Genomic DNA, 18,207 nt, shown 5'->3' on the forward strand with positions numbered 1-18,207 from the left:
TGTAGCCCCGCCTTTGAGTATGGGCGGGCCTATGGTTTGTGCCATCCAATAGGAGATGGTGAAAGTGATGGAGCAGCATTCTTCCAGTTACCTTATAGGATGGAGGAGTCCGCAGGTGTAATTAGGGCTTCACATCTGTTGATTCTGAATTTGTGGAAAGGACTATACGAGGTGGGTCTACCCCTTGTTGGAAGGACTTTTACCTCTGTTGTAGGGACTATTATAAGGCAGTAGTTCTCAACCTGTGGGTCACAACCCATTTGGGGATCAAGCAACCCTTTTACAGGGGTCGCATATCAGATATCCTGCATATCAGATATTTACATTATTATTTGTAACAGTAGCAAAACTACAGTTATGAAATAGCAATGAAATAACTTTATGGTTTGGGGTCACCACAACTGTATTAAAGGGTCACAGCAACATGAAGGTTGAGAACCCCTGTTGTAAGGGGTTCTCCATTGACCTTGTGTTGCTATGCTTGGGGGTTCCTGGAGCAACTTGACAGCTTCCTCTGGTCCCCCACAGAGGGATGCTCAGTTTGCAAAGGGACTTTGCAAAAAAACTGTGTTGGATTCCTGGGAACCCCACTGTCAAGGGAGAGAACCAATTCCTGAAAGTTGTCCTCTGATAGCTACACAGACACTGTGGCACCTACGTGCCCACATGCAATCCATCCATCCATCCATCCATCCATCCATCAATCCATCCATCCATGTCTTTAAAATAAAAGAAAGGCGGTAATAAAAGATTTTATTTTCTTTGATTTGGGTATGGAGTCTTAGATGTTTATCATAACATGATTGTTAAATCGTATATGTGTCTACCGAATAGACCTTTGTGCTTGCAAAAGTTTTTTTAAAAATGAATATTGACTATAAACAACTAAAGTTTCAAGTAGACATTTAGGAGAAATACAGAAAAAATGAAAGGAATATATAGAAAGGCAGGCGTAGTTTTAGTTAGTCCAAGAGAAACGAAAAACAAAACAATAGAAAATTTCATGTCTCTTTTTCTTTAACAGATAGGAATGGGTCACTTGCATGTTAAACAAGATGGACTTCGCCTAGAAGGGGAATCGGAGTTTTTATTTCCACTGTATGTCAAAGAAATACGCTCCAGAGTGGTAAGAAGACTGTGCTTTACTTTTGAAAAATAAGTAATGGTTTAACACAGCAATTCATGGTATGTCCTATTTAACACATTCGTGGTATGTCTATCTAACACATTCATGCTATGTCCTATCTAACACATTCATGCTATGTCCTATCTAACACATTCGTGGTATGTCCTATCTAACACATTCATGGTATACCATAACTAACAACTGGACCGTGAACCTTACTTTACAGAATATGTGCTATAAAGATTTTATTCTTAAGTGCTTCAGCTCTGAGTTTAGTAGCCTCAGCACATTGGGCTGTTCGAACACACACACACACACCCCACACACACATTGGGTAATATTTAAATAAGGTCAGATATATTTCCTCCAAAGTTTAGCATTTCTTTATTGTGGAAACATTCAAAGTGATGTCTTCTAGCCTTTGAAATTTGCAGTGCACCTTAGTCAACTATGGTCCCTGCTGCCCCACAGCATTCCCCAGTGTCCTCTTGCTCCTGTTGGGCTGTAACTCATATCCACTAATGACCCACCTCTCCCTCCCACGCCACCCCACCCCCAACCTCCTTCTCCTCCCACTCCATCCCCAGCTTCCTCTCCCCTCCCCACCCTACCCCCAGCCTCCTCCCTCCTCCCAACCCACCCCCAGCCTCTCCCCCCCCTTGACTCCTAGCCTCCTTTCCACTCCCACCCTACTCCCAGCTTCCTCCTCACTTCCACCCCCCCCCCCAGCTTCCTCTCCCCTTCACTCCACCCCAGCCTTTTCCCCCACCCCTAGCCTCCTTTCCCCTCCCACCCCACCCCCAGCCTCCTTTCCCCTCCCAAGCCACTCCCAGCCTCCTCCACCCTTCCCACCTTCTAAATGACCAGTTTTTTCAGATCACAAGGCTGAGGAGTCCTTCAGGACTTGTCTTTTTTCTGTGTTAGACTTTTTATTTTTATTGCGGGAAATCTTTGCATTTTGAAAATAAACAAGTGGTATTTCTTGTAGACTATCTAACCATTCTCGGGTTTATCCCCGACAAATGCCTTGAACATAAATAACAATGACAGCAAAGACCGTGGACGCCTTGGCAAAGATAAAACACTAATTAGAACCTATTTTCCTCGAGAATCAATTAAAATATTAAGAGCAGGATTTTCAAACATAATAAATTCAAAGGATGATTATAATCTATTCTTAAAAGTCAATGCATTTATACCCTGAAAATAATATAATTCTGGTTATTTAAAGTTTTGGCTGCAAGTGTAGAGGATCCCAGGATCTGACGTAGAGAGTGTACATATCAACTATATACAAACATAAAGGTAGATCGTGCTAATTTGGGAAATCCTTTCCAGGACTCATCTCTGCTTCTGCAGTCTACTCAGAATGTGACAGTCAGCGCTCGCAACGCAGAAGGGGAGGTCACGGGCCGGGTGAAAGTGGGTGAGAACAACATCCTTATAGCCCCTCACTTGTTTCAAGCCCATGGAGGCTGTAAGCAGATGGACGTTTCTTCTAAAGAGTTGTGAGCTTATTTATAAGTAATAAAGCATGAGCTTTCCAACCTTCATGCTGTGCACAGAGGACCGTTAGCACTAAGAGGCAGAGAGACGGCGTAAAGGTTTGTGTGTGTGGAGGGGGGGTAGCATTAAACTTGAAAATAGTGAGGAGAATGATCATCCATGATTGTTTAATTAAAGCAAGCTTTATTAAATATTGGCCAGGACAACGGTTACTGGCCAGGTCCATACCCAGGATTCCCAGAGAATGGCATGGAATTAGGTTAGTCAGGTGCTCACAATGCAAAGCCCACAAGGTTATGTATTCCCACCTTCATCCAGTAGGGGGCAATCATCCATCCTGATGTATTTCCTGTCTCCATACCCGCCACCTGTGTGTGATCAAGCACATTCTGTGCAGTTGGACAACCAACCTTGTTTACAAAAGTGAAAGCCCCGTGGCTTGTTATCTTACCTGAACAACAGGTCCCAGAATTCCCGACGTTATCTGTCCTTGGGCAAGTGGAGCTTGCAGGTTAGAGGCGTTCTTGCTTTAGAGATCCCTTAAACACAGTCATTTAAACTTAAAACAGAACTTCAGCTCTCCCCCCTCCCCCCTTGAGTTGTATCCCGAATCAAATCCTTGACGCTGTGGTGGGTGCCTGCACATACTGAGATCCAACAACCATCAGTTTAATAGCACCCAAATAAAAATTTATATGTGCAGGTAAGGCACTGATGATGCAAGGGCCATTGGGAATTAGCAGAAACCAAAGGGCCAAAGGCTCTGTGATGATTGGCATCATGGTTACCATGAAAATGGGAACTAGTCATTTTTCATCCGGGTTTTTCTCCTGCAAGTTTTTGGGGTTTGTTTTGTTTTGTTGTTTGTTTCTTTGTTTTGAGTACAGCCTGATTATCCCTAACGAGTCCTGAGTGATTTGCATAGAAACAACATTTTTTTCTCTTAAAGTCACATGATATCTCCTTGCTCTACACAGAGCAGGTCGAGTGCCCTATCATATGGTAGAATTATTCCAGAAACTGCCTTATAAAGAGGGGACAAACTCAGTCCTACTCAGAGAAGCCCCAAACAGAAACGCCCACATTGCAATCAGTACCACAGATGGGCAGGAAATCAGTGACGTACCTTCCTTCCCTCAAGGATTCACCGTTTGACAGGAGGACAAGACTAGCAACGGCAATGTTCAGAGAGAACAGCTAAAGAGGTTCTGTGGAGCAGAAAATAAAAATGCGTCCATTTTCCCTCTCACAAATAGCGAAGAATATTCCTGCCCTGCATTGTTTCCAGAATGCACGTGCAAGGAATGCATTATTTTTTATCCAGAGGAAAGCCTCTGGCACATGATGCAAGCTTTTAGGAAAAAAAACAAAAGGAAAAACAGCTAATAATGACCCGGTTAACAGATGAGGGTTGTGTTTTTCCCCAGGACCATGCTACGCAATAATCTTTCATGTTTAAAAGTTGAAAGAGCTGGAGAAATTGCTCAGTGCTTAAGAGTACTTGCTGCTCTTGCAGAGGACGTAAGTTTGGTTGCCAGCACCCTTAACAAGTGACTCACAACGGCTTGTAGCTCCAGCTTCAAGGGCTCCTACACCTTTGTTTGGCCTCTTTGGGAACTCACATACATGTGCGTATGAGCAGGCATACACACACACACACACACACACACCACCACCACCACCACCAACAACAACAACAACAATAAGCAAACATTTTTTTTAAGCTGAAAGGCAACATATTTTGGAAAATAGTAAGTGACACACAGGAATTTAAATGATGGATAACTTAATGTTTCAATGGATGTATGTAGGTATAGGGTATGCGCCATGTTTCTGTGGCTTGCAGAGACACCTCAGAACAAACATGGTTCTGGGCATATGATGACTAATTATGTTGATGGCTAACTTCATGTTTCAAACTCTAAAATTACTGTACTTAAGAGAACTATAAAGCAAAATTGGAGTCCCAAATGTTAAGGGCTGTTAAGGGTGCCTGGTCTTGTCCAATTTTAACAAAATTATTGTTTATACAAGGTAATAGGTCATAAGGTCAACCACTCTTTCTGCTTCTGTTAAGGAAGACGACCTTCTGCTCGGCAGAACATAACTCAACGTTCTTTGCCTTTATAATTTCTGAATAATGTGATTGATTCTACATTTGGGGATCCTGAGTCCTGGTTGCAGACCTGGCACCAGTATACAAATGAAAGCCTCTTCTTATAAAAATTTATTCATGGCTAGCCTGGTGGGTGTCTGGATGACCCAGGCTCATAACAGTAACTGTAGCTTCCTACTCTGCTCAGTTCTTCCTTTCCACTGCCTGTGGGGAGCCAGGAACCCCTTTACCTTCAGTCTCACCCAATGAGTGGATCCACGTGCAGTGCGTCCCGTCGTTCTTGCATGACTGGGCAGTGAGCCTGCATAAGTTGCCCTATTTTCCCATATTTTTATCAGAAAATTTTATGTATCATTCAATAAGAGTCAATATTAATATAACATATGTAAGAGATGCTAGTGACCCTGGATCTCAGGGTAGAAATATATATACCCAGAAGTAAAACCACATTTTCTTAAGAAAAAGAAAACTGAGCAAACTGGGAGCTTTAATTCCTAGCTATATCTGTCACCAAAACATTTTTTTCATTATATTACATAACATTATATTACAAAACATTGTGGTAGAAATGGGGAGGTGCCAGTCATATTCCATGGTTTGGTAGTGCCAGGGCAGTTGTGAAAACAGGGAACGTATGCTGCTTACAAACAAACACTTCTAATACCCTGTCCCAATTGGCCCTTCAGGTGCACAAATGGTAGACGTTCAGAGCCAGGGCTTTCAGATCCTTTCTGAAGATGGCAAGCCACTGTTCACCGCCGAGGAGCAGGATGTCACGGTCGGCACGGGCAGACTGCGGGTAACGGGTACGTGGAGACAGCCGGCTGCACTCTGTAAGGGAAAGCATCTGGCTGTTGATGTTCTTCCTGGCGTTTCCTTTGACGTTCTGTTTGTATTTGAAGGACGATGCCTTCCTCATAGAGCTTTGCCCACCTTCTTCTTTCTCCTTTGTCTCTTTTCTGGTCACCGTAGCCAACAGCTTACACATCTTTCTGTACAGTTCACATGTCTGCTTGAGCCCCATTATCCCAGAGACTTGAATACCCCGTGTACCTACAAAACAACCTTTCTTCCGGTTGATTCAAAGGTGGAAGCGAGCTCTCACTGCGTTCACCTTCAGTATAAAAAAATTCAGTGACAAACATTTCCAGAACCTCATTGTAAGCTTGCTTGCCATGCTTCTAGAAGACTAGAGGTGCAAACAGACAGGCATGTTTAAGTCACTTCCAGAACTTTTCTGTACTAATCAGATCAGCAATAGCATCTTCTCTCACACAGTGTTACCAGGATGTAGCCTCAAGCCCTGATACATGATTTTATGTGACATATGCATCATTCCCAAGCACACTCCAAAGTGATGACCTAATGTTGCAGACTTTGCTGAGGAAGCAGCAGCTTCCTTTCTTTCCAAACGATACTGGCAAAACCAGAGATGAGCAAGTGAAGCCAGTGGCGGGGGGAGGGGGAGAAGGGAGGCATGTGCCTGTAGTCTAAACACTCAGAAAGCAGAGGCAGAGGATCGCCAATTCAAGACCCGGGCTACATGGTGAGACCTGTTCTCTCCCTCTTCTTCTCCCCGCTCCCCACACTTACTTCTTAATAAGTAAAAGAGCAAGTCGCTAAGTATCTGACATAGAATCCACTAGTATATATGGTTTGACTCATCTGCCTTGGAATGACGGAGACATGACACACGGTTAGTAGGAACCGACTGGAATATTTAATGTGCATGTTTTCCTAAACTAGCATTACGTCATCCCATCCTCATGGCTGGACAGCTACTGTGGCCAGTTCTCCACCTCCTACTCAGTCCCTGGATCACACACAACTGAGCCTCCTCACTCCGCAGTGGGCTGTGCTGCTGAGATGGCACGGTTGATGGGCAGGTAGACGTTATCTTCCACTTGGGATAGTATCAGTGTATGACATGGTTATTGGAACACAGAACCTTTATGAGTGGAGGGCTAGCTGTATAGGAAACATTGGCTTTCTTGACCTCAAGGCTATTTCTGTACTGGCTGCACACAAGTTGTCAGTAGGTCTGTCTCCTGATGTGTACGAGTTTGGTGGCACGAAACTCTTGTTGATAGACTAAGATTATTGTGTGCAAAGTCAACATAACTTTTGGGAAAGTATCACTGCATTGCGGGGTGTAGAGAAAAAGAATAAACAGAAACTTGGATTCCATCAAGCCTAAGCCCCATCACAGAGGATGAACCACTCCCTAGCCTGGGGTTCCTTTCAGATTGTGGCATTGTAAGGAAAGCAGGCGGGAAACCTGATGGGCAGTTGCAGTGTACGTTACCTGCCTGCGTGAGAGCCGCCCCAGGGGCTTGTTATGTCTGATTTATTGGATTCAACCCTAGAACACCTGGTTTAGTAGTGCATCGGTTCGTTTTCTCATCTCTGTGAAAAAGCATCCGCCAGAAGCCACCTGATGGAGGAAAGGCTTGCTTAGGCTTGCAGTTAAGAAGATACAGTCCAGCCGGGCGGTGGTGGCACACGCCTTTAATCCCAGCACTCGGGAGGCAGAGGCTGGCAGATCTCTGAGTTCGAGGCCAGCCTGGTCTACAAGAGCTAGTTCCAGGACAGGCTCTAGAAACTACAGGGAAACTCTGTCTCGGAAAAACAAAAAAAAAAAAAAAAAAAAAAAAAAAAAAAAAAAAAAAAAAAAAAAACAAAACCAAAAAAAAAAAAAAAAAAGAAGATACAGTCCACTGTGGGAGAGAAGGCACGGAGGCTGGACCTGCTTGCTCCATGGCTGAGGGAGCTGATGGTCCAGCACAGCTTACGCATCTCAGAGGTTCAGCAAACAGAGACAGCTCAGATCAGAAACAAGACGAGCAATGAGCCTCAAGGTCTGCCCCTAGTAGCCTGCTTCCTCTGGCTAGCACAACCTCCTAAAGGTTTCACAGCCTCTGCAAACCATGCTGACAGCTAGCGAGCTACTCCTGAAACACATGGGCCTGGGAGGGCACCTGCTAGATTATTGTAAGAACATTTTCTAGAAGGCAAGAAGCAGTTTGAAGTGTTTACGTTGGGAACGAAGTGGGAGGTAGTATGGGTGCCATTCAGCGTGGCAGTGACGGGAACAATAGGATTATTACATCATCTGAGAAGCCTGGGACCCTCCGCAAATGCTCAATGAATCTATGGAATCGACCTTAAACACTCAGCAGCAAAGATGCAATAGTCTAGCATGCACATCCCCTACACAAATAGGAGCGTTAATACTGAATTCCATGTATTGGAGGGATCTATAGGAGTCTATCAGGAAGAATGGAGCCACTGAAACCCACCAGTACTGGGTTCTGTCTATGAACTCCATGACTGTTGGACTCTACCCCATGAACCCTCTCCCATCTTTCCCATTGCAACCAGTCTAGTGCTCACGACTTAATGCAGAGCTTCCTGTGAGCATCATTCATTCAAAAATAGGAGGACATGTAGGTATGTCTATAGGCAGATTTTTCTGTCCCTCCTGCCAGCTCCAAATTGCATCTTGGAGACTTATTAATTATGAAAGCTTGGCTGATAGCTTAGGCTTGTTTCTAAGTCGCTCTTATAACTTAAATTAACCCATTTCTATTAATTTACTTTCTGCCTCTTGGCTTTATTACCTTTATGCTGTACTGCCCCATGTTGTTTTCTCTCTGTCTGTCTGGCAACTCCTTGTGACTCCACCCTTTTTGCCAGTGTCTTCTCTGCCCCCAAAATCCTGCCTAGCTATTGGCCGTTCAGGTTTTTATTAAACCAATCTGAATAACAAATCTTCACAATGTACAAGAAGAGTATTCCACAAGATATGTGGATTTACTTGATAGATGTGGGAGGACCCTGCCCACTGTGGCAGTGCCTCTCCTGGACCCCTGAGTAAGTCATGGAGAGCAAGCCAGTAAACAGTTTTCTTCCATGGTCTCTCCTTCAGTTCCTGCCTCCAGGTTCCTGCCACAGTTCCCTCTGTGATGGGCCTGGAACTGTAAGCTATAGTGAACCCTTTCCTCCCATGTTGCCTTTGGTTATGGTGTTCATCAAAATGATAGAAAACAAACTAGAACAGAAATTGGTATCAAGTTATGCCCTAGGCAGGGGTGTGTCCTAGGTATGGGGTATGCCAAATTGAGTGTGGGCCCTGGTTACAGGATAGGTCCAGGCAGGCTGTGTCCTAAACCTGGGATGGGGACCACTCAAGGGTGGAGTCTAAGCATGAGTGGGACCTAGGTAGGAGCTAAGCTTTGGTCTGGCAGAATATAGACCAAGCAAATCCTATTTATTTGGATAAATAAGCCCTGGATAAATCTTAGTGGGTGTACAAAGATGAAGCATTGTTGCTTAAATCTGTGCATATGCCCATAAAACTCAAGGCAAGAAATACTTTATAACTCAGACGATGGATTTGTGTTGCCCTGTGGAACCTCTGTACCCAGTCTCAAGGTAAGAAATACTTTATAACCTGAACAATGGATTTGTGTTGCCCTGTGGAACCTCTGTACCCAGTACAATGGATTACCCATTTATTAGCGCCTTTGGCCCTGCTGCTCTGCTTGAATCCTTACCTGCAAACTTCCAATGTCACCAATAACTGTTTATCACAAGGTTTGCACTAACCACCCTGCACCACCCTGATGCCTTAAGCGTTGATAAGTAGCTGTGTTTTAACCACAGCATGGCTTTCCAGCCGACATTGCTCATTTAGTTAGGTAATGAAGTCCTACAAGTAAACTCTGGATATGACGGTGCGTCACCTGCTCCACGCATCTCAGCACCCTAGGCACATCCTTGCCTGTGATCAAGTTCTCTGATAAATGGACTGTGGGGGAGGGTATGCTAATTCCAGAAACACAAGGGGGATGTTTCAGATGCTTGGAATTCTTTAAAACTATTCTATTGGGCCTTAGAAACAGATGACATAAGACACAGCTGTTACGTCACACACACACACACACACACACACACACACACACACACACCACACACACACCCCTACTTAGTATGACTGAAAAATACTGAGATAGGGGCAATGTCAATGTGAGTTATTTCTTTTTTTATTTCAATGACTGATATCATTGTCTAGTTTTAAAATAAGCCTGTTGAGCTGGGCGGTGGTGGCGCACGCCTTTAATCCCAGCACTCGGGAGGCAGAGGCAGGTGGATCTCTGAGTTCGAGGCCAGCCTGGTCTACAAGAGCTAGCTCCAGGACAGGCTCTAGAAACTACAGGGAAACCCTGTCTCGAAAAACCAAAAAAAAAATAAAAAATAAAAAATAAAATAAGCCTGTTGGTTTGTAATAACTTTGGTGAAAAAAAATCACAGTCTGTTGATAAGCTATCGTGGTGTCCTCAAAATATACACAAACTCGTGTGCCCTTTTCCCCTGAGTTTTGAACCCATGAACAAAGTCAGCAAAAAGGACCACAGACTACAAGATGAGCATCCCTTGACAAATGTTTGGGACACAAAGTGTTTGAGGTCCCAGACACTTTGATTTGGAATATCTGCCTGTGAATAGACACAAGAGCGATGAGAATTCACCTGTTCTGTAGCTTGGATCATCCCTATTATAGAGGTTTCCAGAACTTGCATTTTGACTAAAGCGCACCACATGAGGCCAGTGCTGGAACTTTCCACTCTTGAAGGGTAAGCCCATCCTCAAAAACTCTGGATTCTGGCATTAGGGATGCTCGACCTCTGGGCTGGACTGACTATTTAATTTGGCTGATTCCATTTCTTGTATTTTGTTCTGATAACATCTCTGGGCTTTGTTTAGGGCCAGAAGGAGCTCTTTTTGAACACTCGGTGGAGACACCCCTTGTCAGAGCTGACCCGTTTGAAGACATTTGGTAAGGATTTTGCTTCCAATATAAACAAGCTTTCTGATAGCAAACAAAGAGGTGTGCCTGCAGACAGAGGCTCACAATGTCCCCACATCACTTCTTCCTGCCTTAGCCACCTTTACCGTCCGGGCTTTTAGCATATAACTAACTTGTTATTGCTTATTAGAGCCTGAGGCAAGTCCAAAGCCCTGGCAGGCCTAAACATTGTTGTGGTTGGTTGCAAGGCTCTTTCTCTCTTGTCCCAACTGCCTCTGGTCAGGCTCCATAGGACCATAGGGGTCTGCTGGTCACAGTTCTGTCAAAGGGGTATTGCTCAATGGACACTGTTTAATACATTCTGTTGCTTCCGCATCAGGGATGGGATGACGGGTGGGTGCTCTGGGCCCTACATGGGCAGGACTGGGCCTGGCACTTCTTGCCCTCGTGTGCCTCCCAGACTTGAGCATCCACTACCCCTTGCCACCCCAGGCGTTCGAACAAACTTTCCTCTGAGGGGGTCCCTTCTGTCACATCACCTATCCCTACCCCACTCCCAAAACAAGCCAAAGCCTCATGGAAGAGGACAGTACCCCAAACAGACTTTGAAATTTGAAATAAGCATTCTTGAAAGTGTCAATTTAACCCAAATTGTAGGTGCCCTCCGCCCTGTGTGCATGCACGTGTGCACGTGTGTGTGTGTGTGTGTCTGTGTGTGTATTATATCTCACATACATACTATTCATTAAGGAAAGAATGGTATAAATGCAAGTACAGGATAAATTCATATTTGCAAACCATGTTAGAAAGCTTAGGTGTCTGTGGTAAAAATTCACATCATGTATAATTTTCCCTATCAGCAATTTTTAGTGCGCAGTTCAGTTGCATAAAGTACATCCCAAGCATTTTTGAACGATTGCCACAGTCCATGCCCAAAGCTTTTCTTCTCTTTGAACTGAAAGAACTTTAGTAGTCCTTCCTCTTCTCCTCCCCACCTCAGCCAGGATCCACCACACCACTTTCCACCTCGGTGGACTTGACTATTCTAAGCACCTGTGTTTCTCTTGTTGTGACTGCGTCCCTTGGCCTAAAGTCCTCAACTCTTGATGTATTTGTACACGGTGACTCTTACAGAGTTCATCCATAATTCTAGACTGTTAGCCATCATGTATCCACTGTTAATTCCACTAATACATTATTTATGTCAAAGGCTGAATGGTATTTTTTTTTTAATAAATGGCCTATTATAGTCAGGAGGTAAATGTCCCCCAAAGGTCCATGTATTTGGGCAGTTGGTCCCGAGTTGGTGGCACTATTTGGGGGAGGAATACAAACTTCAGGAGGTGGGACCTAGCTGTCGGGGATAGTTGGAGAGCATGCGGGTTATAACCAGGTTCTGGCCCAAGTACCCTTTACTTCCTGGCCTATTAAGAAGTGAGCAAACCATCTCAAACTCCCAGTGTCACAGAGTCCTTGCTGCCCTGCCGTTCCCACCATGATGGACTCTACCTCCTCAAACCATGAGCCAACAGAAATTCTTTCTCTCAAGTTACTTCTTACGAGTGTTTTATCACAGAGAGGAAAAGATGTAACCCAGAACATCCGTGTCAGTGCTTACAAATGAGGTCATTGCTGGGGTCACTTTACCATTGGGTTAGCACCATTGGAACCAGTCGGTAAATATGGAAATAAATGTTCCTACAAGCCAATGAAACCCTAAAGTGCTACACACAGAGTTGAGTTCTGGTGAAGATTCAAACACTACAGAAATGCAGACAGAAAACATGGATTACGAAGTTTCAGACAGGCACAGGGATTCCATCAAAATTGAGCTATGGCCATTTGTGTTATATTCTGGTAAGGACTCTGACGGCATTCTTTATGGATAATCCTAGCTCCTTGGCCAAACTAACTTTTCAATATTATTCCAACATTTTATCCATCTAGAGACATTTGTAACCAAAAAAATCAATAGTGATGATAATTGAATTATAATAATGTTCATTAATTCTATAAAGGGTCATAAGATCAATATTAAAGAATTATCATTGAGGATGAGGAATATTTTCTTAAGGCATAAAATTATTTATTATTTTCTAAAAAATTTACCAAGACCATCTCGAAATAAGAAATTTTAGAGATTCACTTTAAAGAAAATGCTAACATTTTAGAAACTATGCATCTCAGAGTTAAACATAAACTTGTTGGCTTACTGATTTAATTTCATCTCTGTGGCTGTGATAAAATACCCTCACAAAAGCAACTTTAGGGAGAGAGGGTTTGTTAGCTCACAGTTCTAGGGGGACAGTCTATCATTTTGAGGAAGTCATGGTGGCAGGAACTGAAGCAGCTAATCACATCCACAGTCAAGAGCAGAGAATGGGCAGACACAGACTTTCACTCGGCTCACCTTCTCCACTCTTAGAGTTCAGGATCGCTGCCTAGGGGATGGCGCCACTCATAGCGGGCGGTCTTCCCATCTCAGTTAACACAGTCAAGATCGTGCCCTACTGCATGGTCAACCTAGTTTAGGCAACTCCTCACTGAGACTCTTTCCCCCGAGCTATTTTTTTTTTTTATCATGTCAACTTAACAATTAAAATTAAGCAGCACACTTACTCAGTGGGCTCTTGCTTAAAAACAAACAAATATTAAAAGAATATTCTCCTACTTTCTTCAGTTTCTTCTCTATGAGTTGAATAGATTTTTTCTTTCAAAAATGATTTATTTTTTTAGTTGGAAAACAAAATAATACGCTATTGATAACCACTTGCAAATGAAAAAATCAGTTCTCTCTACTGAAGTCTCTACAAACAACTCTTAAAGGCAGGCCCCATGCTCAGCAGTAGATGGCCAACACAAAACGAACTCAGTGGCATCTTTAGAGGTTCTTTGTCTAATAAGGGTTTTGTCTTAGTTAGGGTTTCTATTGCTGTGAAGAGACACCATGAGTGTGGCAACTTCTGTGAAGGACAACATTTAACTGGGTAGCTTACAATTTCAGAGGCTAGTACATTAGCATCATGATGCAATGCGGTAGCATGGAGGCAGACATGTGCTAGAGAAAAAGCTGAGATTCCTCCATTTTGACCTGTAGGCAACAGGAAGCAGTCTGAGACACAGGACATGACTTGAGCATATATGAAACCTTAATGTCAACCTCCACAGTGACACACTTGCTCCAACAAAGCCACCCCTCCCACGAGTGCCACTCACTTTGGGGGCCATTTTCTACCAAACGACCATATGTTTTGACGGGGATTTTTTTTTCTTTTATTACTATACAGGTCCTTTGAAAATTTATTAAGGGGATTTCTGTGTGTATGAATATATGTGACTGTTTCTACATGTGTATCTCATGCTTACTCTTTGGTTCTATATCTTCTGTTTATTTTGTCCTATTCCAGTTTGTTTCTGTTTTATGTCGTTTTATTAGTATTCTTTATTTGCCTGTTGGTTTTATGATGAGAGAGAGAAAAGGTGTGGATTCTGATGGGAGGGAATCTTGGAGGACTTGGAGGTGAGGAACCATAATCAAAATATATTGTATTTAAAATCTACTTTCAATAAAATAGTTTAGTTAGGACATTTTGATACATGTGCCCCAGTGCCCTTGGCTGCTATTTGCCCTTTACCACCTCCCCCATCTCCCCTTCCCTTCACTCTGTCTCCCTCCTTAGATCGTCCACTTCTGTTTCTGTATCATATAGACAGATGAGTGCACATGATATAAAACATGTCTTTTAATCTCTCTTTCCCTCTCCATTGCTCTCCTTGGCTGTCCCCGTCCTCTCCCAGCATCCCTCTCCTACTGTCATGCCATGAGAGAGAAAACATGGCCACTGTCCTTCTGAGTCCGGCTTTCCCCACTGACATGATGACCTCTAGTTCTGTTTTCCTGCCAGTGTTGTCACTGCATTCGTTACAGCTGAGTAAGGATCCACTGTGGATATGTACAGCACAAACGATAACAGCAATAAGCATGGATACTCAAGCATCCCTGTAGTGTGCTGACAGGATCCTCGGGCATATACTCAGGCACAGAGTAGCTGGGTCATGTGTTTGTTCTGTGTTCAGGATCCTCCGTGCTGATTTCCGGTGCCTGGACTACACTGCATTCCCACAGCACCGTATGCGTGTTCCTCTTTCTCTACATCTGCAACATCTCGTTCTTTTCCCCACCCACCCCCACAAGGTCTGATCATTTATTTGTTGCCTAATAGTCCTAACAGTCTTTAATAAGACTTTCATTTTTGACTGGACTCCCAAGTAGAAGCTCTCAGCAAGGACAGTCCAGGTCTCTTGGCAACCTGTTCCTGGAATATTTCTCTGACTCCCTTCATTTTCTTGGTCAAAAGATGAGCATATTCTAGAGTCCTCTCTTCATTTTTCTTAGTAGATGTTTTCTAGATGTATTGAGCAATATGTGGGCATGTGTGTTGCAGACCGTGTGGAGTAACAAGATGTAAAGCAATACGTCTGCTCTTCACGCTACGGTGTGGTTCATGAGTCTTGGACAAGAGCCTGGAGATTTATACACACAGAGACAAACAGAGACACAGGGACATGGGTCATCTTTGATACAAGAATGCCAACTTTATTGTGCTTCAGGGAAGCTTATATAGGGATCCTTAACTGATAGCCACGCCCCAGCTCTCGGGATCTTTCAGCTGCAGACCTCACCAGAACCCACTCTCCTGCCATCAGGGTCTCGTGCTCAGAGCAGCTGCAGGCACAGGTAAGCAAGTTGTTTTGCTCAGTTCACTGTAGCAGGCAAAGGGTCTGAGGCAGGCAAAGATGTCAGGGGCCAGAGGTCTGCAGCCCCCAACAAGAAGATACTGAGTCTTGGGTGCCTTGGTCCTGAGCTTCTTACCATCTTTATTTAAGGGCTTTAAGACAACATGTTGGCAGTAATCACCATCCTCACAGAGACTGAAGAGTTTTCAGATTCTGCTCTTTTGGGTCCCAACTACTGGTGGCCAGGAAGGAGATATTCAGCTTTTTTTTTTTTTTTTTTTTTTTTTTTTTTTTTTTGACACAGTGGTCTACCTAGGAAGCGCCATGGAGAGAGAACTTTGTTTTCTTTGGTCATTGTTCTGGCTGGAATCCTATGTAGCCATGATGCTGTTTTAATTTGCATTTCTCTTTGAGTGTTGTCTTAGTTTCTTGTCTTGTTTCTGTGATAGACTATCCTGACAACATTCTCAAGGAAGAAAAGGTTTATTTCAGCTCATCGTTAGGGAAATCGGGGCCACAGAAACCTGAAGCAGTTGGTCTGTTTGTACCTACCCACAGTTAGGAAGTGGAGCGGGATGGATGCCTAAGCTCAGCTTCCTTGATCTCTTTTGTATGGCCTAGGACTCCCCCCCGGAATGATGGTATGCTTAGTGAGCAGCTCTCCCCACCTCCATGAACCTAATATAGATAGTCCCACAGGCGTGCTCACAACTGCCTGTAACTCCAATTCCAGGGGACCCAATCCCCTCCTCTGGCCTTCTGAGGAAACCACATACATGGTGAACACAGACAGATGTCTCTCTCTCTCTCTCTCTCTCTCTCTCTCTCTCTCTCTCTCTCTCTCTCTCTCTCTCCATTCAAGGAAGTCTTAGATTAGAAAGTAGGTGGGTGACTGGGATGGAGAGATGGCTCAGCAGTTAAGAGCTCTGCTGTTCTTACAAAGGATCTGAGTTCGATTCCTAGCACTCACATGGCCAGCTCACAACTATCTATAATCCCAGTTCTAGGGGATCTGAAGCCCTCTTCTAGCCTCTGAAGACACTGTACTAATAATATGTGTATGCTCACAATCATGAAGACACACACACTCACAATTTACAATAAAAACGGTATCTTTAAAGATATCATTCATTGTGGAACATTCGATTTTATATAAACAACCTACTTTTCTTTCTGAATCTTTTTAAGACTTCATTCATCTCACTGATCTGTATGTTGTGGGGGTGGGGGTGTTTTAACTTAGGTGGGATGTTGGTGGCCAATTGGGACCAACAGGTCATTCTTGGGTGACAGGACCCTAAAGGGGTTGACTGACCAGGGATGAGAAAATAATACAGAAAAGTTAGGACCAGGAAATACCGCATACGCTGATGGTTTATGCCAAGTGAGTTAATAACAAGTGCGGCCTCTTACATACCGTTAAAACCCGGCGTCTGTACTACTCTCTATACGGTACTACGCCGGTAGCTCCCGACCATCCTGTAGCTCCCGTGTCACTACAGGACCAGTTGCGCCAGCCAGGAACCGGGCTGAGAGATTAAAAACATACACACAGAGAGACAGAGGCATGGATCACTCTTGATACAAGAGTGTCAATCTTTATTGTGCTCAGGGGAAGCTTATAACGGGGCTCTGGCCACACCCCAGCTCTCGGGATCTTTCAGCTGCCCACCCACCAGCCTATCAGGGTCTTGTGCTCAGAGCAGCTGCAGGCTGCCCAGAGCAGAGGAAAGCAAGTTGTTTTGCTCAGAGCAGCTGCAAGCATAGGAAAAACAAGACGCTCACAGGGAATTCAGGGTTCTGGGGTCCACAGCCTCAACAGCTCCCAACAACATACAGTGTGTAGGTGGGTGTGGGCAGGACAGAGACAGCATAAAGCCGGCACGCAATGAGAGGGGGTCAGCAGCAAGCTAACCGAGCAAGGTTGTACAAGGGAGCACAGAATATCTCAAGCATGTCACAGATGGAGCACACAGAAGCTTGGAGCTGAAAACTTGGGTCTCTTCAGGGAAAAAGGCCAAGTCCCCAGAACGGAAACCTTAACTCCTTAGAGGCCTTGCCCCAGTCCAGTGAGGACCTTCCCTAGTCTGCCCCTTGGCAAGGACACAGAATTAGGCCCTTTCATCTGTCGCTGGGGCTCTGAGAACACCTGGGATCTGTCTTGATCTTAGCGGGAGACTTTCTTCAATTTGAGGGGCTCCTGTTCCTTTTGCGATTCTGGAAAACTAAGAGCCCTTAGTTCTCAGTGTGTGTCTTCCTCGTTCTCTAGAGGTGTAGCGTCCTTTGCTTCTGCTCTATGGCTTCCTTGGGAGATCGAGCAATAGGATTCTGTGTGTTAGTGATCATGCCTGGAAAGAGCGTTCTTCATTTTCGTGGATTTGCGGCTGGAGTTCCACATGCCCGTCAGGTGTGATTTCAGCCACCGTCCTTGGTGGCCTCACCAATAGCAGTGACAGGTATTTAAGTTGTGGCGGGTGTCTCAACATGCCGTCAGGCCGCTGCATCAGAATTTTAATTCTCACCAAACTCACTGCTAAATCTTGCCAAATGCGTAGCTCGGGACGCTCTTAAATCACTAGGTCATGACCTTGAATGGCTCATTCCTGCCCTTGAAAGTCTGCAGTGTCCTCTGTGAGTCTGCTTTATTTTATGTGTGGAGAGTATGAAATCCATGGACTTTGTTAGAATGCCAAAGACTCCACACCACACTGGCACCCATTCCAGAGCCTTCTCTGAAGCCCCCAGCCCCCGGCCCCTGCTGGCTTAGATCACACTTTATCTGCATTTAGTAACTGATCTTAGGGAGCAGACCCATCTTCACTTCTTCACTAAGGCTGCCAAGGTGACGTCACGCAGGATTTGCCTGAAATGCAGCAGGCCCATAGGAGTGGCTTCAGAGGTTTCCCATCCAGG

At 44.4% G+C, this 18,207-nt stretch overlaps 1 protein-coding gene across 1 annotated transcript in view; it reads left to right on the forward strand.

Annotated features, from left to right (window-relative positions):
• Sgcg (sarcoglycan gamma) overlaps nt 1-18,207 on the forward strand; it is a 38,041-nt gene that overhangs the window by 13,754 nt on the left and 6,080 nt on the right. The window contains exons 3-6 of the mRNA XM_038310513.1: nt 1,025-1,126; nt 2,465-2,552; nt 5,435-5,554; nt 10,515-10,587. Coding sequence (XP_038166441.1) covers nt 1,025-1,126; nt 2,465-2,552; nt 5,435-5,554; nt 10,515-10,587 — 383 coding nt within the window. The remainder of the gene's footprint in view (nt 1-1,024; nt 1,127-2,464; nt 2,553-5,434; nt 5,555-10,514; nt 10,588-18,207) is intronic.

The sequence above is a fragment of the Arvicola amphibius genome, chromosome 13, assembly GCF_903992535.2.
Source record: "Arvicola amphibius chromosome 13, mArvAmp1.2, whole genome shotgun sequence".
Taxonomy (NCBI): Eukaryota; Metazoa; Chordata; class Mammalia; order Rodentia; family Cricetidae; genus Arvicola; species Arvicola amphibius.